General features: G+C 42.5%; 1 protein-coding gene and 1 pseudogene across 1 annotated transcript; one reads left to right on the plus strand and one right to left on the minus strand.

Moving 5' to 3' along the window:
* The first annotated feature begins 14 nt into the window (after positions 1 to 14).
* Positions 15 to 9,717, plus strand: LOC106570009 (germ cell-specific gene 1-like protein). The gene is made up of 7 exons (XM_082961128.1): positions 15 to 4,743; positions 4,875 to 5,540; positions 6,089 to 6,283; positions 7,294 to 7,341; positions 7,609 to 7,767; positions 7,970 to 8,081; positions 9,021 to 9,717. The coding sequence occupies exons 2-7, from the start codon at positions 5,345 to 5,347 to the stop codon at positions 9,403 to 9,405; spliced, it is 1,095 nt and encodes a 364-aa protein (XP_082817254.1). The 5' UTR covers positions 15 to 4,743; positions 4,875 to 5,344; the 3' UTR covers positions 9,406 to 9,717.
* A 1,722-nt stretch (positions 9,718 to 11,439) lies between these two features.
* LOC106570166 (visinin-like) lies at positions 11,440 to 24,007 on the minus strand (annotated as a pseudogene).
* Positions 24,008 to 25,529: the final 1,522 nt, after the last annotated feature.

Here is a 25,529-nt window from a genome sequence, read left to right on the forward strand (position 1 = left end):
TGGTGTATGGCCTATGCTCAAGCCACATTTGTCTCAATCAACATCAGTGATTGGTACCTATTACAAATGGCCACATGAGGGCTGGTGAAACATCTGTCACTACAGTCACTCCAGTACAGCGTTGTATCTCCGTTTTTTAGTTTGCACATACATGCATGTGCGCCACAATACTAAAGCCCAATTTCAATTATTTTCATTCAGTCGCTCACATCACTCTTTCAGTTCCTCTCCAAAATCGTGATGATTCAAAGTAATTTGTGGACACCATTTGAGGAACAGCTGTTTGAAGGGGAGTGATCTAAACGGAGTAGAGATTGCTGGGTCGAAGGGAGATTGGGTGGATCAGTGTTGATGAGTATGCTACATAACTTGAACACTCCGAACGACGGGATGAACGTGAGGGGCTGAGCGGTGCACATACTGTACATTCTCTAATTCCGCTCCTCATTCAGAGTATGGCATGACCTTTGGAAAGCGGGGCGGTGACTCGTCATCCGGGTCAAGATGGGGATTCCCCGGAGGCAAACAGACACACAGTATAGAACAACACATGACCCTTAATCATTATGTAATGAACTACAAAGTAGGATCATGGATTTGCTTAAAGTGGAGTGTAAGAAATGGTGGGAGAGAGAGCGAGAGAATGTGACGATGGATGATAGATAGATATATATATATAGGGAGAAAAGGGAGAGAAAGTAACAGATGGGTTTGTGAGGATTAAGTGAAATCTGGGTGGGTTTGTGATAGAAACTCACCCAAGAAAGGCAGAAGCGTGAGGTAGAGAGGGAGAGAGAGTGAGAAAAGGTGAAGAAAGTTAATCTGGTAGAGAGGACAGAGTGTAGAGGGTCGATGTCTCTGAAGGCCTTATATGGTATGTTTTTTTTGCTTCAGTTTCATTTTTTTTAGCTTCATTCACGAACATCCGTTCAGTAACTTTCATGCATGTATTGTACAACCGTATGGGTGGACGAGGACTCAATGGAAAGCCTGGTGATATGCAGCACAGAGAAAATACAACTGGTATGGCCATTTGAACTCAAATCTAGGCACAGCTATTACAGGTAATGAATCTGCGTGTGTGATTGTGTGGCTGTGTCATATTTAATCATATTGCTGGACAATGGGGATAGGAGCTTTTCTTTGGTTTACGCATTAAATTGATGCGGTTCCTAGACTGCTGCAAATATTTTCCGGTTTCGAGTCAAGTATAAAAACATTTTTTTTGCCGGAGTATCTGGAGTTAATATGTATGAGACTCTTAGGAAGGAGATATTGATTGACAGTTTTCAACAAACGTTTTGTTGAAACGCTTACCGATTTGGAATTTATTTGGGGAAAATGTACAATGTTTGAAGGATATTGTAATTGTTGAAATATTTTGGTATCATGATGGGATAAATGAAATACCCGAGTCTGATTAACTCCTCGTTTTACTGTAATGAGGAATAATCTGTCATTATTTTGTGCCGCAATTGACAAACCAATCTGTCAACAATACAGCTTTACTCTCTTTGAAAAAAGGGTTCCAAAAAGGTTTTGGCTGTCGTCTTTTTATTACATTTTTACATGTAGCATATGCTCTTGTCCAGGGTCCTACATGGAACCCAAAAGGGTTCTACCTGGAACCAAAATGGGTTCTTCAACGGGTTCTCCTATGGGGACAGCCGAATAACCATATTAGGTGGCACCTTTTTTGGCACCTTTTTTGCCACCTTTTTTCAAGGAGTGTATAGTGGTAAAGTATGCAGATGGACTGATGCAGATGTCGCCAGATTAAATAAAAATACACAAACATCTGTCATTCTGCTATCTTTGTCAGATTGCTATTTTACATAAAGACCATATCAACACAGATGGATTAATATTTCAATGATTATTCCCTAAAGCAAGGTTCGCGTACGGAATTTGTCCCCACAAGTTTTCTGAGCAACAAAAAAAATAACTTTTTTTTGTTTCATTGTAGAACATTAAATACAGTAAAAACACCAGGAAATAAGACCCAAGTGATTTTAATATAAGAAATCTGTTCCCAAGTATTCCCACGCATAATAGAGAAAAATGTGATGGTAAGCAAGGTTAAAGTGATTCATTAATGCAGTATTATACTTTATCTGTTTGGTCTTTTTGCGGTCAATTTGCAGTCTACAAATGATTTGTAATTGTGTTCCGGCCCCCCGACCATCCGCTCAAGAACAAATCGGCCCGCGGCTGAGTCTAGTTGATGATCCCTGCTCTAAAGTATCCAATAATCATTCAAAGGGTCAAGACAGACCTCAGAAGTGCGTTCAGTTCGCTTGAACGTTTGCTACGTTGCTGAACAGTTTGTTCAGAACAACACGATTCCCCAAAACGTTCTTGAACAGAGTTTGAGGTATGTTTGCTCCTGTTTGGTGGGTGTGGCGAGGTGTGGCTTGAAGCAATGTGTGACGTATTTAAAGGGCAGTGGCCATGCTGACTGCGTTCCCCATCTCCCAACCCCTCCTTGTTTTTGAACTGGTCGTTAACCTGTTTAGGATAGGGGGCAGTATTTTCACGGCCTGATAAAAAACATACCCGATTTAATCTGGTTATTACTCCTGCCCAGAAACTAGAATATGCATATAATTGTTTGATTTGGATAGAAAACACCCTAAAGTTTCTAAAACTGTTTGAATGGTGTCTGAGTATAACAGAACTCATATGGCAGGCCAAAACCTGAGAAGATTCCATACAGGAAGTGCCCTCTCTGACCATTTCTTGTCCTTCTATAGCCTCTTTATGGAAAATAGAGGATCTCTGCTGTAACGTGACATTTTCTAAGGCTCCCATAGGCTCTCAGAAGGCCCCTCAAATCCCCTCAGTAGGGGATTTGGAAAGTGGTCGATCTGAGAACAATGACACGGGTGCGCGTGTGCAAGTGAAGACACCATTTTCTTCTTTCAGTGTTTGAACGGACACAACGTCTCCCGGTCGGAATATTAGCGCTATTTTATGAGAAAAATCGCATAAAAATTGATTTTAAACGGCGTTTGACATGCTTCGAAGTACGGTAATGGAATATTTTGACATTTTTTGTCACGATATGCGCCGGCGCGTCACCCTTCGGATAGTGTCTTGAACAAAACGCCGCTATTTGGATATAACTATGGATTATTTGGAACCAAAACAACATTGGGTGTTGAAGTAGAAGTCCTGGGAGTGCATTCTGACGAAGAACAGCAAAGGTAATCCAATTTTTCTTATAGTAAATCTGAGTTTGGTGAGTACCAAACTTGGTGGGTGTCAAAATAGCCCGGCCATCACGGCTAGCTATCTACTCAGAATATTGCAAAATGTGCTTTCACCGAAAAGCTATTTTAAAATCGGACACCGCGATTGCATAAAGGAGTTCTGTATCTATAATTCTTAAAATAATTATGTTTTTTGTGAACGTTTATTCTGAGTAATTTAGTAAATTCACCAGAAGTTTTCGGTGGGTATGCTAGTTCTGAACATCACATGGTAATGTAAAAAGCTGTTTTTTTATATAAATATGAACTTGATTGAACAAAACATGCATGTATTGTATAACATAATGTCCTAGGAGTGTCATCTGATGAAGATCATCAAAGGTTAGTGCTGCATTTAGCTGTGGTTTTGGTTTTTGTGACATTATATGCTAGCTTGAAAAATGGGTGTCTGATTATTTCTGGCTGGGTACTCTCCTGACATAATGTAATGTTTTGCTTTCGTTGTAAAGCCTTTTTGAAATCGGACAATGTGGTTAGATAAAGGAGAGTCTTGTCTTTAAAATGGTGTAAAATAGTCATGTTTGAAAAATGGAAGTTTTGGGATTTTTGAGGAGTTTGTAATTCGCGCCACGCTCTATCATTGGATATTGGCGAGGCGTTCCGCTAGCGGAACATCTAGATGTAAGAGGTTTTAAGTACCTTTTCTGTTCAATTGAACGTTCCAGAACGTAAATTGTACTGAACGCAGCCCAGACCAGTACACTAAACCATCCGCATAGTATGATGAGTGTGATGATGCAGAAGATTGTGATTATGAAGATTGTGACAACGATAAAGATTGTGATGACAGGATATGATGACAATTATGACGATGATAGGATGACGATTGTGTGGATGATTGTGATGATGAAAAAGATTGTGATGATGATGATAAAGATTGTTGTGACGATGAGATGATGATGATGATGATTGTCATCGATGATGATAATGGTCTGTTTACGTAATCCACATAGTCCAATGTATATACAATATGTAATCTCAAATTTTGCTGACTATATGGATTACATTGTTGTCTAAGCCTATTGCCATGTGATATGAAATGTTCCTACATAAAGATTACATCAAGACCAGTGCTTTCTGTAGATTGTTTCCCCTTAATTACTCCTCCCGACACTAATCCAAATTATTTGTCTTGCTCTATAGGTGGTTGGACAGACGTTACGAGCGTGGGATTAAACAGATTGATTTAGTACAGGGAGATTAACACAGATTAATGAGGATTACGGGTCAACAGAGAGGTAGACTAATCATTATATCAAATCACAATCTTCCTAAGAAAGCCGAGATGCACGGGAAGAACAGAATGTTTCCTGAGAAAAAGAAAGGAGACGGGAGAAAATAATTAGGGGTTGTATAAAACGTGGTAAAAATGTAAATGTTTATCTTCCAGGACACAGCTGTATACCAGCGAACACATGACAAATCCATGTCAAACACTGGAAATATGGGATGTAGCATATGGACGTCAAATGTAAGAAATTAATTTATTATACTTTTTCTTCCCAAATCTAAAGCTCAAAAGCTCTCTGCCTGATTGCCTCAGTTCAATGACCGCTTTGATTTGCAAATTAATCATCACAAATTGTTATTGCGGGACCACAGCTGGATCAGCGTGTAAAGGGGTGGAGGAATATCGAAAGGACTAATTGAAGAAGGTGACAGAGGCTAGCTAGCCCTCATCCAATCCATCTGGCTCGGTGAATAAATCCTCCGCTCTATTGCCCTCTTCTTCTACTTCTTCCATCCCATCATTTTCTCACAGTTTCCTAATCCCACACTGCCATACCATCCCTTTGTCAATCCCCCTTTATCTACTCTATATCGCTCCATTCCATCCCACACAGTTCCCCCCCCCCCTCATCGTTGTCACTGCCCTCGCTCTAGCTGATCTGTCATCTGTCATCCCTGTACCCGTCCTCTAACCAGCCCCATCACCCTGTTTCACCACCATTCGTCTCAAGCTCCTCTTGAGACACCCTGTCTCTCCCCGACCTCTCTCCCACCTGTCTCTCCATCGGAGGGCCACTATTTCTCTTAGCAGTGGCCCTCGCCCCCCACACCCATAAACCACCATGCTGGAGAACATGTCACGATGCAACCGCTCCCTGCTCTCCCTGTCCCTGACCTCACTGGCCCTGGCACTGTCCATCCTGGCCTTCTGCACCTCATACTGGTGCGAGGGGACCCACAAAGTTGCCAAGCCCCTCTGCCTCTCCCCAGTCAAGTTGAAGAACTGCGGCCAGAACGACAGCCAGCCCTACACCACAGGTAGGGAAATAATTCACCTGTGCAAGAATGAATGTGGAGCCCGGTACATAAATAATGATTTGTTTCCCTCGCTCTGTACTTGTGGACTCACCCACGTTGAACCAACCCCTGAACATGAATCCTGACACTGAGAATTGTTGCTTTTTACAGAAGGCACACGGAGGTCTGTTGACACAGTCCAATGTATGTCATCTCAAACTTTGTTGAATATCTGGATTACATTGTTGTCTAAGCCTATTGCCATGGAATATGCGATTTTCTACATAAGGTAGATTACGTAAAAAACAGCTGTAGATTGTTGCCCCTTCATTCAGTTGACACTAGGGAGCGGTTTATGGACTCATGGGCACTTTTGACCTCTGTCCCTGAAGAATATTAAATGATGGTCTTGAAATGCCTTTGAGAAACATGGTTTGAAGATGTGTTTCTGGAGTTTATTGTAGAAAACAATTACAGTAGTACGGTGTGTAGACTAGACGCATATATTTCGCCTAAAACTGTCCAACCTTTCCTGTCCCAATGACCCTCTTACCCTCTCTTTTCCTCAGAGAGTCCCACTCTGGACCCTAAGAAGCCGTCAAACAACATCACCTTGTCGCCCCTGGAAAAGGAAGAGGAGGCGAGGCTTCAGAAAAAGGCCCTCGCCAACGCAGTGCACTACATCTGGGAGACAGGCGAGGACAAGTACATGCTGCGCTACTTCCACACAGGTTTCTGGTTGTCCTGCGAGGCACACAACGAGGGTGAGCATTGGGTCTTTATCCAGGCAATTGTTTGAGTATGCTTTACCTTTATAGAAATGGGGGTTAAGTAGCCTTCATCCCAAGAACCTAATGATGCCTGGTTCTTGCACTGTAAGATCCAATCTCCTCAATGAATGTACTTGCTATGACTGTGATATGTGGTTGTCTCACTTAGCTATAATGAATGAATGCACTAAGTAAGTCGCTCTGGATAAGAGCATCTCGTAAATGACTAAAATGTAAAATAAATCTCTAGCCTTAGCCAGTAATTGCTTGACACGGAGAACTTAATTGGAAAGTGAATAAAACAGGAGACAGCTCTTGTTTTAGGCTGTTGATCTACCGAACCTTGATTGAGTAAAGTCTTACAATAGAGTCGGACCTAGGACGTTGCCTTGTGGAACCCCAATAATGACTGGACACTAGTTATTAGAATGCACTATAATGTTGATATACAATGGCAATTGCTGATAGATATCTTTGAATGTGGCTGTGTTGCTGTTCCACTGTCAATCTATCTCTGCAAGACTGGTTGCTTTAACACCATACGCATTCACTGATCTGGGATAGTCCCTAATCAACCAAGGCTATTTAGAAGTAAATTATCACAAGCGGGTGCTCTGTTAATAATTGAATAATCTTTAATGTTGGCAATGTAAGCTCTAGTCTGTGAAGTAAAACTCAAAGGAATGTCTTTCCATGTCGCCTTAGGACTAATTAGCATAATCACTGTAGAGATTGGGAGAGTTAGAGCTTTTGTCTTGACCCTAGATAGAGAACATCTGGTGGAGTTCTCCCTCTCAATGTGGCTTATTCTACTACAGAAAGTGTCCCCTTCCGATTACCCATGCCAATTGGAGCACTATTTTAAGATCTCACAACAGACACTCAAGGGATCTAAATTAAATCAGTATGTCAATCTCCTTGACAAGGCCCTAAAAGATACAGTACAAGTGAATATACTGACTTAAGTTGTATTTGTTGCTAATCACATTGTATTTGTCTTACAGAGGAGAAATGCCGGAGCTTCATTGAATTGACTCCAGGAGAGACACAAGGTTTGTGTTCATTGAAAGTAGATATAGGCGAAGCTAATACGTCACCATTAAATTGCGGGTTGTCAAGTCAAATAAGCACTCTATGCCAACTTTTTCTCGCTCTACCTCTCTCCAATCTTCATTTTCTCTCTTTCTATCGCTCTCTTCTCTTCCTCAATCTATTTCTCACTCACTCACTCACTCACTCACTCACTCACTCACTCACTCACTCACTCACTCACTCACTCACTCACTCACTCACTCACTCACTCACTCACTCACTCACAGGGGTGCTGTGGCTGTCAGTAGTATCAGAGTTTGCGTACATAGGCCTGTTGGCCATGGGCTTTCTCCTCATGTGGGTGGAGGTGCTGTGTCTCTGTGCCCGTAAGGAGATGTACGCTCTCAAGATCAACGCCTTTGCCGCAATATGCACTGTCCTTTCAGGTGAGACAGCCACGACGAGCAGAACTTTGTCTTATCACCAAAATCATCTATAGCAAGGCATTTTGAGCATTCTGTAAAAATATTCTCAAGGTAAAGCATTGATTATTTGATGTTGGTCAAATAAATTAAGAGATTGTCAGCAAATAAATCACCCTTTCTCTCTTTCTCACACTTCATCCCCCTTTCTCTCTCTCTCTCTCAGGTCTGATGGGGATGGTGGCTCATATGATGTACACCACAGTGTTCCAGATGACTGTGAGCATTGGGCCAAAAGATTGGAGACCACAGACCTGGGACTACGGCTGGTCATTTGTGTAAGTATTACCTTAGGCATAGTTCACCCAAATTACAAAATTGCTTATTTTGTTCCCTTACACTGAAAGCAGTCTTTGGACATGGAGATACTACAATCCAGGATTGGTTTGTTTACCTAGGCACTGTCTCCAACCGTTGGCTTAAGCATTTTCTAACCACAGTCCAATTGAAAACCGTGGAGTCTGGAATTATTGGATCCCTTCATAAAGATGAGCAAAAAACCCTGTCTAAAATAATTAATACAATGCTGAGCTATATTGTATGCTATTTTTATTTTATTTTTTATAGTTGTATTTTATACTAATACAATTTCTCAGAGAAAGAGATTTTGTTTATCAACTAGAACAAATCTAAAAAAGATAGGGGTCCAAATCCACAAAGAAATGGTTCATTGACCACACAATCTATATTTTCCAATGGCCATCTCAGTCTCAGGATTTGAACCCCATTGAAAACCTATGGTTTGAATTGAAGAGGGAAGTCCATAAGAGCAGAATAAGGATATCAAGGATCTGGAAATATACCTGTATGGTTTAACATCCCTCCCAATGTGTTCTCCAATTTCATAAAACATTTGAGAAAAAGGCCCAGTGACCTTATCAACGCAAGGGGAGGGTACTGGAGTATTGAAAACAAGGGATCCAATAATTTAATAATTTTTTTAGTATTAATTCTTAGACAAAATAAAAAAATTCTGAGCAACTGTATTAGTATAAAACAATATAATCAAAAAAAGTGAGCATACAATACAGCACAGTATTTGTATTGTTTATTTTATACTGTGTTTTTTGCTTATCTTTATCAAGGGATCCATTAATTCTGGACCCCTCAGTATTTAACGGATATCAGCATATTTTAAACTTCTAGGCCATATTTACAGCTTATTCATAGCCAATGACCACCACGGCCCTACCATCCTTTCTCTCTCTTACCCTCAGTCTGGCCTGGATCTCCTTCAGCTGCTGCATGGCGGCGGCTGTCTTCACCCTCAACTCCTACACCAAGACGCTGATAGAGATGAAGCACCGCACCCGCGTTCGTCTGGAGGAGGCCCGGGCGGCCATCCAGGCACCCTCGTACGACGAGGTGTTGCAGGCGGCCGGGGGCGTCTGCTCAGTCAGCAGCCTGCTCCAGCACTGCAAGCAGGGGGCGTTGATCGACCCCAATCCGGGGGTTCCAGATCACAGAGGGCTGGTGATGATGGCTGGTGGCTGTGGGACAAAGGGGTGTGAGGACTGCGAGAGAGAGATGGATGAGATTGAGGATGCCATGGATAGGGAAGAGAGGGAGGAGATGGAGGGAGAGGACTGTGAGAGATGCTGAGGGAAGGGAGGAGGAGAGGTTAAAAAGAGGTTCTAGCCACCTGAAACTTATTTTTGTCTTTTTATTTTTTACATGTTTTGGATTGAACTGTGAAATGGACTGTGCCTGATTTCAGTACCTCAACCCCTGGACTGTGCTTGATTTCAGTACCTCAACCCATAAATGAAATCTGAGTAGATAAAGCTCTGTAAAACCATACACAGAGATTGACATGTATTGTCTGGGTAGAGATCAATAGAGACAATCGCTAAGAAATGCCTGGCATTGGCCACATTTAACATATATATTATATATACTTTTTATTGTATTGATGGTAACCATGTTATTACTATCCTGATATTGATAGTAACTGTGGTGACATTGTGAATAAAAGTGGTTAAAAAAAAGTGAAACTGTCTCATGTCAATGACATAGTATTGGGATTTTCTCTGAGTCTCTGTTGTCATGCCAGTTGTAATTAAACTGGATGAATCCGGGGCATTGTCGGTTGGGACGACTGTCTCAATGTCACCGGTTGATGTCCAGAAAGAGATGACGTGATCTTGTAGTTAAACAGACAGTGATGCAAAGATTACATAAAAATACAGGGAGCTTTGGAAGTTAAAACAGATGCTTGACAGAAGATTATGTCAATAATCTCCCCAGTCAGAAGAACAAGGGCAAAGAGAGAGAGAGAGGGTCTAGGGAAGGATGGATTGATGTGTGTGACAGTCATCTCTATAAGTCTGTAGGGATATTCATATATATATATATATATATATATATATATATATATATATATATATATATATATATATATATATATATATATATACACAAAATGACACCCTCTTCAATTGGAGGATTTGGTTATTTCAGTCCCACCCGTTGCTGACAGGTGTGTAAAATTGAGCACACAGCCATGCAATCTCCATATTCAAACATTGGCAGTAGAATGGCCTTACTGAAGAGCTCAGTGACTTTCAACGTGGCACCGTCATAGGATGCCACCTTTCCAACAAGTCAGTTCGTCAAATTTCTGCCCTGCTTGAGCCGCCCCAGTCAAATGTAAGTGGTGTTTTTGTGAAGTGGAAACATCTAGGAGCACCAGTGGTAGGCCGCACAAGTTCACAGAACGGGACCGGCGAGTGTTGAAGCGCGTATAAATCCTCTGTCCTCAGTTTCAATACTCACTACCGAGTTCCAAACTGCCTCTGGAAGCAACGTCAGCACAATAACTGTTCGTCAGGAGCTTCATGAAATGGGTTTCCATGGCTGAGCATCTGCACACAAGTCTAAGATCACCATGAGCAATGCCAAGCGTCGGCTGGAGTGGTGTAAAGCTTGCCGCCATTGGACTGTGGAGCAAAGGAAACGCGTTCTCTGGAGTGATGAATCACACTTCACCACCTGGCAGTCCGATCGGACGAATCTGGGTTTGAACGCTAGCTGCCCCAATGCAGAATGCCAACTGTACAGTTTGGTGGAGGAGGAATAATGGTCTGCGGCTGTTTTTCATGGTTCGAGCTTGGCTCCTTAGTTCCAGTGAAGGAAAATCTTAATGCTACAGCACACAATGACATTCTAGATGATTCTGTGCTTCCAACTTTGGGGAAAAAATTTGGGGAAGGACCTTTCCTGTTTCAGCATGACAATGCCCCCGTGCACAAAGCGAGGTCCATACAGAAATGGTTTGTCGAGATCAGTGTAGAAGAACTTGACTAGCCTGCACAGAGCCCTGACCTCAACCCCATCAACACCTTTAGGATGAATGCAAGCCAGGCCTAATCGCCCAACATCAGTGCCCGACCTCACTAATGCTCTTGTGGCTGAATGGATGCAAGTCCACGCAGCAATGTTCCAACATCTAGTGGGAAGCCTTCCCAGAAGAGGCTGTTATAGCAGCAAAGGGGGGACCAACTCCATATTAATGCCCATGATTTTGGAATGAGATGTTCTTTTTTTTTTATAATATGTTTATTATTTTCCAATAAAAAAAGAAGACAAGAGAAACAAACATTGACAATCATTGTAGTGTTGAACGGGATGGCAAATTTAGAGGACAAAGGTAGGTCGATTTCCCCGGGCACCGAAGACGTGGGCAGCCCCCCGCACCTCTCTGATTCACAGGGGTAGACACATTTCAGTTGAATACATTCAGTTGGACAACTGACTAGTTATTCCCCTTTCCTTTCCCTAGGTACAGTCTCCAATTTCCAAAATTGCAATACGAGCATTTTGGCTAATAGAGAACAGCCTTCCCTTCCTGGTTATTCCCATCAACTGTACCAAACAGACTGATCAATGGGTCTGGGGCTATAACTCTATCGAAGGCTTTAGATAAGTCATCAAAAATGAGAGCCCAGTAAGCATGTAACTTAGGACATGTCCAAAATAAGTGGGTCAACGTCCCCTCATCCTGCTTGCACCTCTCACACAGTGGTGTGGTGTCTGGGAATTTTTGATGCAGTTTTGAGTAATGGTTTGTCGAGATCAGTGTAGAAGAACTTGACTAGCCTGCACAGAGCCCTGACCTGTATATCACCTTAAGCTGAACAAGGAATGAGAAGTTCAACGAGCAGGTGTCCACATACTTTGATCATGTAGTGTATGTAGTAAATGACAGAGAATGTAAATAAAAAAAGAGGATAGGAATTATGCAACATTAGCCTATATGATCAGCAATGTAAGTAGTATGACAATACTGTAAGGAATGTATTTGACAAGAGTTTATATGTTGTATGGATCGATTCTGAATTTAATGTTGACATTTCCAATCAGAAAATAGCAATTTCTTTTAATAATGTATCAACCGTTAAAATAACTTTTCTTGAAGTGAAATGCTTTATCTCACAATAATTATTTGGAGTCAAAACAGAAAACGAATTGTTTGCAAAAACAGAGGGGTAAAACACAAATAACACAATCAAACACAAAGACAAATAATCATCTGATAGACAGATTTGATTTTGCCTTCCCATACACCCCAGCTCTCTAAGAACTGCTAGAGACATTTTTATCTAATGAAGCTTGAAGCTAATGGAATCTAAAGTTCATGACAAATCTTTCATAAAGTCAACATCTTATCAAAAGAAAAGGTTTGCACATTAAATGAGTGAGAACCAAGCTCCAACAGACAGAGAAAACACTAGTTCAGCAATACTTTCAGTCGAAGCGTTTGCACTTCTATAAAGTTTGTGTCTATCATTTTCAGAGGGTAATATTAAGTCAAAGAAACTGATTGAAAAGCACAATAATCCTTATCCTTCAATAACAGCGGCAAACTCTGAGTAAAGTAGCTTCAACAAATTTTACCAAGTTTCTTTCTACTTTAAAAAGAGAAGAGATTTCATGAGGTAAATGTCATAAAGACTTGTATCGTAGTTGGCATTGTGTGAGTTTACAGTATTTAACCCTTGACCTTCATATTAGATTTTGTCTGCTGGTATCAGGACTCATGTCTTTACAAGTTACATTTTAAACACATTCTCTAAAACGTTATCTTTGATTGCACTCCCTTTGTTATTATTGCTTCATTGATACACATTTCAAAAATATTTAACGAATGATTAGCTAATGAATAGCATTACATTTTAGTCATTTAGCAGACGCTCTTATCCAGAGCCACTTACAGTAGTGAATGCATACATTTCATTTCATACATTTTATTTTTTCCGTGCTGGCCCCTCGTGGGAATCGAACCCACAACCCTGGCGTTGCAAACACCATGCGTTGCAAACCCCTTGTAACAGCTCTCAATACTCTTAAGCCTTTCTCAAGTTAAATACCAAGTCCAAAAATTATATAGCTATTATTATTTTATCGTTTTTTTCTTCAAACAATACAACACAAAACATACACACACAAAAGACAACATACAGACGCACACAAACATCAACAACATCTGTTCTCACTCCCATCTCCAGTGCCTGCACTACTCTCCGACACATGTCCTCAAATTGCACCATTTGTTCCTCTCCGTCGCCCATGCTCAATATTTAGAAAATCAAGCATATGATTTTCCATTGTCTTAAAGATGGAGGATTGGTTTATTTCCAGTTTAAGTATATGTAGGAGCCTGAACCAAGATATGTTTGTGCTGTCTTGCCAACTCCTATTGTCAACTCCTATGGTCCTATGGGTCAAACAGATCTGGGACCAAGCTAGGAATGTAGACCGGAGGCAACAGAATTTATTAGCATACTGAATGAGGCGAAGCGCATCCTCATCACACCGGTGATGAACTCTCCGTCTGTAACTCGCTCTGAGGTGAGGAGAGAGAGCAAGAGGAAGAAACAGATAGGAATCATCATCAACAGGTTTATATTACAGTTCAAATGTCAAATCACATTAAACAATAATTTATTTTTCTCACCATTGACTTTTTCTCAAAAAATGACCAGAGTTTGTTGGCCCTCTTCTCCGGTGTGTTATCGTCGTTGGGCCGGTGTGTTATCGTCGTTGGGCCAGTGTGTTATCGTCCTTAGGAATTAGCTTGAAAATAGCCTGTTGGATACACAAGGGGCATAGTTTAGGATCAGTCAAATATCAGGGAGGGACTAAATATGGTATAGCTTTTGCTCAGTACAGTTTTGAATAGACTACCACACTGTTTATTGTGACCCGTATGACCAGTATAAAAATGTTAACAACAAATCCATCGCAGATCAACGACTAGACTGCCTATCATACCCCCCGTTTCGCCCTTCAACACCATGAAGAACGATACCGGTGATGTCGTGTTTCTTTATGGTGGCGTGATGGCTGGCAACAATGACAGAATTTTGTAAAAATGTTTTTAATGCACATGACCATGGGAATATCAGAGCTGTGTCCATGGTAATATCGTTAAAAAAAATAATTTAGACCTCGTGTTTATTTGAAACAGGTGTTTTTTTTGTTGTTGCTGAAATAGGCATCGGCAGCTATCAGTTATTCTGTAACATGGGAGAGTTACTGACAAATACGCAAAACCAATTGTGCCGAATACTTCAAAAATCATGGAACCATTTTACTTTGAGACGTACGCTCAATACAAGCGGCTCTTGTTGTAAAGTGTTTGTGAAAGGATGTCACGGAAATTCTCTCACCCTACATCAACTATAAACACCAGATCACTGCAGTGAGAACATATCCTTAGAACATCCCCATCCTGTTCTTTTTAATCTTCTCACAAAACCATATCCCAGGCCTGATTAAAGTTTATATGGGAACATTTTAAAAGAGAGATTACTGTGGAACATTGATGGTTGTACTATGAAACAATCAAGTTATAATCTTTACAGGTAAGGATAAAGAAAACATCGCTCCGAAGCGTTGTCAAAAACACACACCGCATTCCTTCATGAACAATGTAAATGTATGAAATAATCATATACCATTAACATGAACATTTACAAATATTTACGTTCAGGGAAAATATGTTGGTTTCGAGGGATTTCAAATGTTAGTAACTACCATTTATAAATATGCTTCCCATCTGAACCTTAGTTTTGATTAAATCGCATTGTGTTCCCATGGCTTGTAAGCAATCAAAATAACATTTTGGAGAGAAGAATGGTGGTACAAAAACCACTAAATCACATTTCAGCATTTCAACTGTAAACATGGAGCTTAAAGAAGATTAGAGCCTAAGGACTGGTGCCAACTGACAAATCATCAGCAGCTTGTTCCCATTTACAGTTCACACAGACTTGGTTTGTTGAGGATTTAGGCTTTTTTTTAAATATACAGTAACAGTGAAAAGTTTGGACACACCTACTCATTCAAGGGTTTTTCTTCATTTTTACTATTTTCTACATTGTAGATCAATAGTGAAGACATCAAAACTATGAAATAACACATATGGAATCATGTAGTAAAAAGTGTTAAACAAATCAAAACATATTTTACATTTTAGATTCTTCAAAATAGCCACCCTTTGCCTTGATGACAACTCATCCCGAACCATCTCAATTAGGTTGAGGTTGGGTGATTGTGGAGAACAGGTCATCTGACGCAGCACTCTAATCACTCTCATTCTTTGTCAAATAGCCCTTACACAGCCTGGAGGTGTGATGGGTCATTGTCCTGTTGAAAAACAAATTATAGTCCCACTAAGCACAAAACCAATCAAGTCTCTTCTTCTTATTGGTGTCCTTTAGTAGTGGTTTCTTTGCAGCAATTCGACCATTAAAGGCCTCATTCACGCAGTATCCTCTGAACAGTTAATGTTGAGATGTGTCTGTTACTTGAACACTGTAGCATTTATTTGGGCTGCAGTCTGAGGCTGGTAACTCTAATGAACTTATCCTCTGCAGCAGAGGTAACTATGGGTCTTCCTTTCCTGTGGCGGTCCTCATGAGAGGTGCTTCTACACCTGCATTGCTTGCTGTTTGGGGTTTTAGGCTGGGTTTCTGTACAGCACTTTGAGATATCAGCTGATGTAAGAAGGGCTATATAAATACATTTGATTTGATTTGATGAGAGCCAGTTTCATCCTTGCGCTTGATGGTTTTTGCGACTGCACTTGAAGAAATTATCAACGTTTTTTTACATTTTCCGGATTGACTGACCTTCATGTCTTAAAATAATGATGGACTCTCATTTCTCTTTGCTTATTTGAGCTGTTCTTGTCATAAAATTGACAAATAGGGCTATCTTCTGTACACCACCCCTACCTTGTCACAATACAGCTGATTGGCTCAAACGCATTAAGAAGGAAAGAAATTCCACAAATTAACTTTTAACAAGGCACATCTGTTAACTGAAATGCATTCATTACATTACATTTACATTTAAGTCATTTAGCAGACGCTCTTATCCAGAGCGACTTACAAATTGGTGGATTCACCTTATGATATCCAGTGGAACAACCACTTTACAATAGTGCATCTAAATCTTTGGGGGGGGGGGGGGGGGTTAGAAGGATTACTTTATCCTATCCTAGGTATTCCTTAAAGAGGTGGGGTTTCAGGTGTCTCCGGAAGGTGGTGATTGACTCCGCTGTCCTGGCGTCGTGAGGGAGCTTGTTCCACCATTGGGGTGCCAGAGCAGCGAACAGTTTTGACTGGGCTGAGCGGGAACTGTGCTTCCTCAGAGGTAGGGAGGCGAGCAGGCCAGAGGTGGATGAACGCAGTGCCCTTGTTTGGGTGTAGGGCCTGATCAGAGCCTGAAGGTACGGAGGTGCCGTTCCCTTCACAGCTCCGTAGGCAAGCACCATGGTCTTGTAGTGGATGCGAGCTTCAACAGGAAGCCAGTGGAGAGAGCGGAGGAGCGGGGTGACGTGAGAGAACTTGGGAAGGTTGAACACCAGACGGGCTGCGGCGTTCTGGATGAGTTGTAGGGGTTTAATGGCACAGGCAGGGAGCCCAGCCAACAGCGAGTTGCAGTAATCCAAACGGGAGATGACAAGTGCCTGGATTAGGACCTGTGTGAGGCAGGGTCGTACTCTGCGAATGCTGTAGAGCATGAACCTACAGGATCGGGTCACCGCCTTGATGTTAGTAGAGAACGACAGGGTGTTGTCCAGGGTCACTCCAAGGTTCTTAGCACTCTGGGAGGAGGACACAATGGAGTTGTCAACCGTGATGGCGAGATCATGGAATGGGCAGTCCTTCCCCGGGAGGAAGAGCAGCTCCGTCTTGCCGAGGTTCAGCTTGAGGTGGTGATCCGTCATCCACACTGATATGTCTGCCAGACATGCAGAGATGCGATTCGCCACCTGGTTATCAGAAGGGGGAAAGGAGAAGATTAATTGTGTGTCGTCTGCATAGCAATGGTAGGAGAGACCATGTGAGGATATGACAGAGCCAAGTGACTTGGTGTATAGCGAGAATAGGAGAGGGCCTAGAACAGAGCCCTGGGGGACACCAGTGGTGAGAGCACGTGGTGCGGAGACAGATTCTCGCCACGCCACCTGGTAGGAGCGACCTGTCAGGTAGGACGCAATCCAAGCGTGGGCCGCGCCGGAGATGCCCAACTCGGAGAGGTGGAGAGGAGGATCTGATGGTTCACCGTATCAAAGGCAGCAGATAGGTCTAGGAGGATGAGAGCAGAGGAGAGAGAGTTAGCTTTAGCAGTGCGGAGAGCCTCCGTGACACAGAGAAGAGCAGTCTCAGTTGAATGACCAGTCTTAAAACCTGACTGATTTGGATCGAGAAGGTCATTCTGAGAGAGATAGCAGGAGAGCTGGCCAAGGACGGCACGTTCAAGAGTTTTGGAGAGAAAAGAAAGAAGGGATACTGGTCTGTAGTTGTTGACATCGGAGGGATCGAGTGTAGGTTTTTTCAGAAGGGGTGCAACTCTCGCTCTCTTGAAGACGGGAGGGACGTAGCCAGCGGTCAAGGATGAGTTGATGAGCGAGGTGAGGTAAGGGAGAAGGTCTCCGGAAATGGTCTGGAGAAGAGAGGAGGGGATAGGGTCAAGCGGACAGGTTGTTGGACGGCCGGCCGTCACAAGACGCGAGATTTCATCTGGAGAGAGAGGGGAGAAAGAGGTCAAAGCACAGGGTAGGGCAGTGTGAGCAGGACCAGCGGTGTCGTTTGACTTAGCAAACGAGGATCGGATGTCGTCGACCTTCTTTTCAAAATGGTTGACGAAGTCATCCGCAGAGAGGGAGGGGGGGGGGGGAGGAGGATTCAGGAGGGAGGAGAAGGTGGCAAAGAGCTTCCTAGGGTTAGAGGCAGATGCTTGGAATTTAGAGTGGTAGAAAGTGGCTTTAGCAGCAGAGACAGAAGAGGAAAATGTAGAGAGGAGGGAGTGAAAGGATGCCAGGTCCGCAGGGAGGCGAGTTTTCCTCCATTTCCGCTCGGCTGCCCGGAGCCCTGTTCTGTGAGCTCGCAATGAGTCGTCGAGCCACGGAGCAGGAGGGGAGGACCGAGCCGGCCTGGAGGATAGGGGACATAGAGAATCAAAGGATGCAGAAAGGGAGGAGAGGAGGGTTGAGGAGGCAGAATCAGGGGATAGGTTGGAGAAGGTTTGAGCAGAGGGAAGAGATGATAGGATGGAAGAGGAGAGAGTAGCGGGAGAGAGAGAGCGAAGGTTGGGACGGCGCAATACCATCCGAGTAGGGGCAGAGTGAGAAGTGTTGGATGAGAGCGAGAGGGAAAAGGACACAAGGTAGTGGTCGGAGACTTGGAGGGGAGTTGCAATGAGATTAGTGGACGAACAGCATCTAGTAAAGATGAGGTCAAGCGTATTGCCTGCCTTGTGAGTAGGGGGGGGAAGGTGAGAGGGTGAGGTCAAAAGAGGAGAGGAGTGGAAAGAAGGAGGCAGAGAGGAATGAGTCAAAGGTAGACGTGGGGAGGTTAAAGTCACCCAGAACTGTGAGAGGTGAGCCATCCTCAGGAAAGGAACTTATCAAGACGTCAAGCTCATTGATGAACTCTCCAAGGGACCTGGAGGGCGATAAATGATAAGGATGTTAAGCTTGAAAGGGCTGGTAACTGTGACAGCATGGAATTCAAATGAGGAGATAGACAGATGGGTCAGGGGAGAAAGAGAGAATGTCCACTTGAGAGAGATGAGGATTCCAGTGCCACCACCCCGCTGGCCAGATGCTCTCGGGGTATGCGAGAACACGTGGGCAGATGAGGAGAGAGCAGTAGGAGTAGCAGTGTTATCTGTGGTAATCCATGTTTCCGTCAGTGCCAAGAAGTCGAGGTGCTGGAGGGTAGCATAGGCTGAGATGAACTCTGTCTTGTTGGCCGCAGACCGGCAGTTCCAGAGGCTGCCAGAGACCTGGAACTCCACGTGGGTCGTGCGCGCTGGGACCACCAGGTTAGAGTGGCAGCGGCCACGCGGTGTGATGCATTTGTGTGGCCTGTGCAGAGGGGAGAGAACAGGGATAGACAGACACATAGTTGACAGGCTACAGAAGAGGCTACGCTAATGCAAAGGAGATTGGAATGACAAGTGGACTACACTTCTCGAATGTTGAGAAAGTTAAGCTTACGTTGCAAAAATGTTATTGACTAAAATGACAAAGATGATACAGTACTGCTGGCTGGTGAAGTAGGCTAGCTAGCAGTGGCTGCGTTGTTGACTTTGTTTGAACGTGTAGCTGGCTAGGTAACCTCGATAGTTTCAGTACTACACCTTAACATGATACAAAAGCAACTATGGCGTCGCGGGGGATGAAAATAGCTGGCTATCTAACCTCGATAATTACTCTAAACTACACAGTTATCAAACTATGACAAAGTCAACTAACACTGCACTAGTCAAATCGTTCCGTTGTAGTGTATTAGTTTCTACAGTGCTGCTAGTCAGTAAAGGTTGGCTAGCTAGCAGTGGGTTTGATGATGACTAGGTGTGTTGACTAAGTCTGGACAACGGCGTCGCGGCACGGCTGGCTAGCTAACCTCGATAAATTACTCTAAACTACACAATTATCAAACTATGACAAAGACAATTAACACTGCACTAGTCAAATCGTTCCGTTGTAGTGTATTAGTTTCTACAGTGCTGCTAGTCAGTAAAGGTTGGCTAGCTAGCAGTGGGTTTTAAGGATGACTAGGTGTGTTGACTAAGTCTGGACAACGGCGTCGCGGCACGGCTGGCTAGCTAACCTCGATAAATTACTCTAAACTACACAATTATCAAACTATGACAAAGACAACTAACACTGCACTAGTCAAATCGTTCCGTTGTAGTGTATTAGTTTCTACAGTGCTGCTAGTCAGTAAAGGTTGGCTAGCTAGCAGTGGGTTTGATGATGACTAGGTGTGTTGACTAAGTCTGGACAACGGCGTCGTGGCACGGCTGGCTAGCTAACCTCGATAAATTACTCTAAACTACACAATTATCTTAGATACAAATACAGCAAAGACAGCTATGTAGCTAGCTAGCACTACACTAATCAAGTCGTTCCGTTGTAATGTAATAGTTTCTACAGTGCTGCTAGTCGGTAGAAGTTGGCTAGTTGGCTAGCTAGCAGTGTTGACTAAGTTAGGAGGACGAAAACAGCTGGCTGGCTAGCTAACCTCGATAATTACTCGATAATTACTCTAAACTACTCAATTATCTTTGATACAAAGACGGCTATGTAGCTAGCTAAGAAAATAAATGCTCAGATCAAACAAATCAAACCGTTGTAATGTAATGAAATGTAATATTACCTGTGGAGCGAAGCGAAGTGCGACTACCCCCTCCAAACCCGGAAGCATTCCAGGTGACTTCCTCATGAAGCTGGTTGAGAGAATGCCAAGAGTGTTCAATGCTGTCATCAAGGCAAAGGGTGGCTACTATGAATAATCTCAAATATGTTTTGATTTGTTTAACACTTTTTTTGGTTACTATATGATTCCATATGTGTTATTTCATAGTTTTGATGTCTTCACTATTATTCTACAATGTAGAAAATAGTCTACATAAATAAAAACCCTGGAATGAGTAGGTGTTCTAAAACTTTTGACCGGTACTGTATGTAAACCACTATTAACCCCAGCAAAATACAGTATGTGGTGTTTGTCATTGGTCACATTTACACGGCAAAGCACTGACTGTTCAGATATTGGTTGGCAATATTGTACACTTCACCATGATCACTACAGGGTGGGCAAACTCACTGTCATTCTTTAGCATATATCCAGATCGAAGGGCCATATAAGAAATGGTAGGTTTAAAAAAACATTTTCATTTGGCCTAAAACATCATTCACGATTTTAGTATTCAACAGCCTTTGCACGTTTGAACAATTGACACATTTACTTCCAGACAGCCATGGGAGATAATTGCACAGTGAGTGTTACGTGCATCATGACCTGCAGCCCAGGACACAACGAGATGTGTCTTTAAGTCTTTAAGACACTGTTTATCCCTCCCTCCCTCCCTAATTCCCTCCCTCCCTCCTACACACTTTTAGTTTAACCTCAGTACTAGGTCATGTTTAATTGTTTACAGCTCATTCATTCTGACCACCTTCAGTACACAACTGGTTACCTAAGTGATGGGGAGCTGACTATGGGTCCGGTGAATACAGTCAGACGCTGCAGTGGAATGGTATCAGTGTCAGAATGAATCTGCACCGCAGGGACATTGACACTATCACTGAGGCAAAACAATTTACAGCAGCCTCCAGGTCACTATAATGCTACCTGAGCCTCCATAGCAGGAGCGAGGCACCAAAGCAATGAATTGTGAGATTTTGGTGTTACCACTTTCTTTGTCAAATGGAAAGTCACAATTTTTTTGATTGAACATGACATTCTTTGGCTTAGTTTGCTCATGTTATAAAGTGTTTAATTATCCTATGGCTGAGAGCCCTTGATATAAGAATCGCCCACTTCTGGGTAGAAGGTTTGTGGGTAGAAATGTCAGAGAATCTGTTCAGGGGACAAGTACTACATCTTAGAAGCTAAAACAGAGCTTGAGGCTTATCCCTCCTCCATACTGCCTGAGACCCTAACCACAGCCCCTCCCCCATCTCAATCACCAAGTAGCTCAACAAGTAGTACAACCAGATGATACTTGATGACCAGAATCAACCTCACACAACCTTAAACCTTAACCCCTCAGTGTCAATACAGAGGCTTAGTTTAAGGCTAGTTTGGATTTAGATGACAAGCATCCGTCAACAGCATTAGTTTCTAACATGTGTCGTGTCTTTGGGCACCATTAACTGAAGACATGTTTATCAAAATAACTCCCTGTAATTATTATCACACGATTAAACTGATTAATCGTTTAACTGTAATTAACTAGGAGATCGGGGCACCAAGGAAAATATTCAGATTACAAAGTTATAATTTTCCTAATATAACTTTCCTATATTATAACATTATATATTATATTATATTATAGTATAGGCCGATTATCTTCTGGTTTAAATGGTGTATTTTACCTCGCGTCCAGTCTCATTCCAAACGTCGTAAATTGTTGTATCGGCACGAACCCAGCCTTTACTAAGTCATCCATACATCAACTGTCTTAAAATCATTTATTTACTAAACAAAGTAATTCACAGAAAGTATACAAACACTAATTATCGTCACAAAGAATTGGTAGAGTAATGTGCCCTAGTGGGCTAAACCGGCATGGCGGCTTGTTAAACCAACAAGGGGGGGTCAGCTGAGAAGACCCTACAGAGTTGATAAATATTAACAATTGATATGCTTATCCTTTGCACATGAACACTCACTCATTCGGGAACAATTGCAATCAATATATATTTACGCTCAGTGTGTCGTCGGGATCCTTGTTGGAGAGTTTTTGTCCTGTTGGAGAGTTTTTGTCCGCGTTCGCTCTCTCTCTCTCGGTTAGAATGGATCTTTCAAAGCGACATTCATTAATGTCGTTATAGAATGGATGTTTCGTCGGTCTTCGCATTCAATGATACCGAATTCTAGCTGCAGACTAGTACTTAATATCAAAGACTTGTTCTTATTCTGTATCGATAGTTTAACCACGTGGTATGGTTAAAGTTCAGTAGAAGAATGTATGGTCAAACCTATTGGCCAACTCGTAATGGAGTGGAGGCCTGGTCTGAAGAAAGTAACCCTGGGTGGGGGTTTTATTCGGAATGACAGAAAAAGGCTGTCTCATGACGCCAGGTCTTGTTTGTGTCACTGGGGGCGTGCCGATGACTGAGTTAAGCTTTGAACAGAAATACAATTCTATCACATTAACATCAGTACATAGCCTCTCAACATATTCCAAATAGCTTCAATCTTATTAAATCATTGTATACAACCAAGTCCCATAGCTGAGGCTATTATATAAATCTTAGTATGGTAATATGGCACTATTGTTTCCAATGAGTATCATCACAAAATTGTACCAAGCGGACCAGTTCGTAGCTGGATTCTTCACCGATCTTTTATACCTTCTCCAGAACATAAATGTCATTTGGTTCCCCAATTCTGTGAGTTGGAAGAATTTCCTTTGTCTCTCTATGAAACCCCTCTCTGTCTCAACTGGGCCATGCGGCAGGACATTCTCCTTTAGAATTTTACGACCGCCTTCACAGGGCCTGGGTAGGGAGAGGTAGGTAAGGGGATGGTGCAAGGGGGAGGGGGTCAACTCTGCTCCTTGTTCCCAGAGAGAGGGCAACGTCATGACACATGCATGTCATCTCTATTGATCTGTCTATTTATCCACCCATCCATCCACTCTCCGCTTCCCCTCCCCCAATCATGCTGCAGATCTCGATCACTCCCGACTTGGTGATGTATCCATTCTTGTCCAAGTTGAACAGTGTCCCGTGTGGCTCAGTTGGTAGAGCATGGTCTTTGTAATGCCAGGGTTGTGGGTTTGATTCCCACGGGGGACCAGTACGGGGAAAAATGTATGAAATGTATGCATTCACTACTGTAAGTTGCTCTGGATAAGAGTGTCTGCTAAATGACTAAAATGTAAATGTAAGGTCCACTCCAGCTTCCTGGTGGATGTCAGGTGCAGTGCAATGATGTACTCCTTGAAGTCCAGAGTGCTGTCATCATTGGTCTCGGAAGACGACCTGCGCATATGTCTGGGTGTTGCTCTTGGGGAAGAAGTGGCTGTAGATGACCTTGAACTCCTTGGGTGTGATATGTCCTGTGGGACATGACTTCTGGAAGTTCTTGTACCAATGGGTGAACTTGGTGCTGAGCTTCAGGTCTTCCAGGATTTCCTTGGAGACGGCATTGCTCTTGGCGTTCCACATGTTATGTTTCAAGGTGAAATAAATAGTCCCCCCTTGTGTCCTTTACAGGGCAAATGCATATCAACACGGACTGTGATGCGGAAACAAGACATACATCGATGAATTCAAAGCTTACCTGTGTGAGTGACTCAGAGAAGACTAGTCAAGATGAAAGTGATACTCACATGGTCAGCAGAGAGAAAAGGGGAGCCTGCTACACCCGCCGGTGGACTAAGTCAATTATACAGGATTGTTAAGGTGCTGAGCCACAAACACACCCAAATGAACTTTTTATCTGCACATTTTTGTTTCTCCGTCAATCCTTGTCCACACGTTAACACACACACACAATATATTTTATGCAATGTCTATGTAATGTCTTAATATGTCCTTATTTTTGTATTTCCCTTTCTTAACAAGTACAAACAACTTTAAACAATTACATTATTTTTAACCTATTGCAATGAGCATTTTATCCACATACACAGACTGCTGTGTAGGTATCGTCTGTAGTGGTCCCGTGTGGCTCAGTTGGTAGAGCATGGTGTTTGCAACACGAGGGTTGTGGGTTTGATTCCCACGTGGGACCAGTACGGAAAGAAAACAATAATGTATGCATTCACTACTGTAAGTCGCTCTGGATAAGAGCGTCTGCTAAATGACTAAAATGTAAATGTAGCTTTACCTTCAACGCCATCAGTAAGACTTGTCTGTTGTCAATGCTTGAGTTGAATAAGAAAACAACAACAATGGTCTTACAGATATGAGCTGTTGTCACAGATATCAGCTGAGGTTAGTGTAGAGGGGCCATGCAACCATTTCTCAACACATTGTTGGCAGTTCCTAGATAGTTAACTGTAGGTCCGTCTTTTAGGTTTAGGTGTTTTAGTCAGTTGGGATCTCACCTAGAGGGTTTGGTCAAACTATGTACAGTGATATAGAAAAAAAGGTAATGTCTGCTCACTGTTTCTTTGTTGCCAGATATGGTTATTTAACAAACCGTCAAGCTTTATTCAAATCACCTCTGAGGTAAATGACCACGTTAGTTTTATTAAATCATCATGTTAGCTTTATTAAATCACCAGGTTTGGGAGCAGCATAACAGTGAACAAAGATTCCTTTGTTGATGTAGATCTTATTTTTGTTGAGCTCCTGTTACTATTTAAGATTTTCATAAACCACCATCGAGACAGAGACAGACAGAATAGTAAAAAAGACAGAATAGTAACACACAGGTAACCTATTCTTCTCCCGTAATTAGAAAGGGCTAAACTTTCAGGTTCTCACAGAACTAAGACGAGTTAGTGATGATTGGCCCCTCTGTCTTTGGTCCAGGGGTCTTAAGTGCGCTTACCTGACCTATGAACCATAAGCCGTAGCCCACCACCTGCTTAGGTGAAACTGCCTGGAAGAAAATGTGCATTATATTTGTTGGTAGAGTGCTAATTACTTCCCTAATTTAATTGGAGTTGGTATAAGTATAATGGTGGTAACTGGTTGACAACCAAGATAGCTCTACATAAAAGAAGGATGGGTCTTGATA

Source organism: Salmo salar, chromosome 14 (assembly GCF_965601325.2).
Source record: "Salmo salar chromosome 14, fSalSal1, whole genome shotgun sequence".
NCBI lineage: Eukaryota > Metazoa > Chordata > Actinopteri > Salmoniformes > Salmonidae > Salmo > Salmo salar.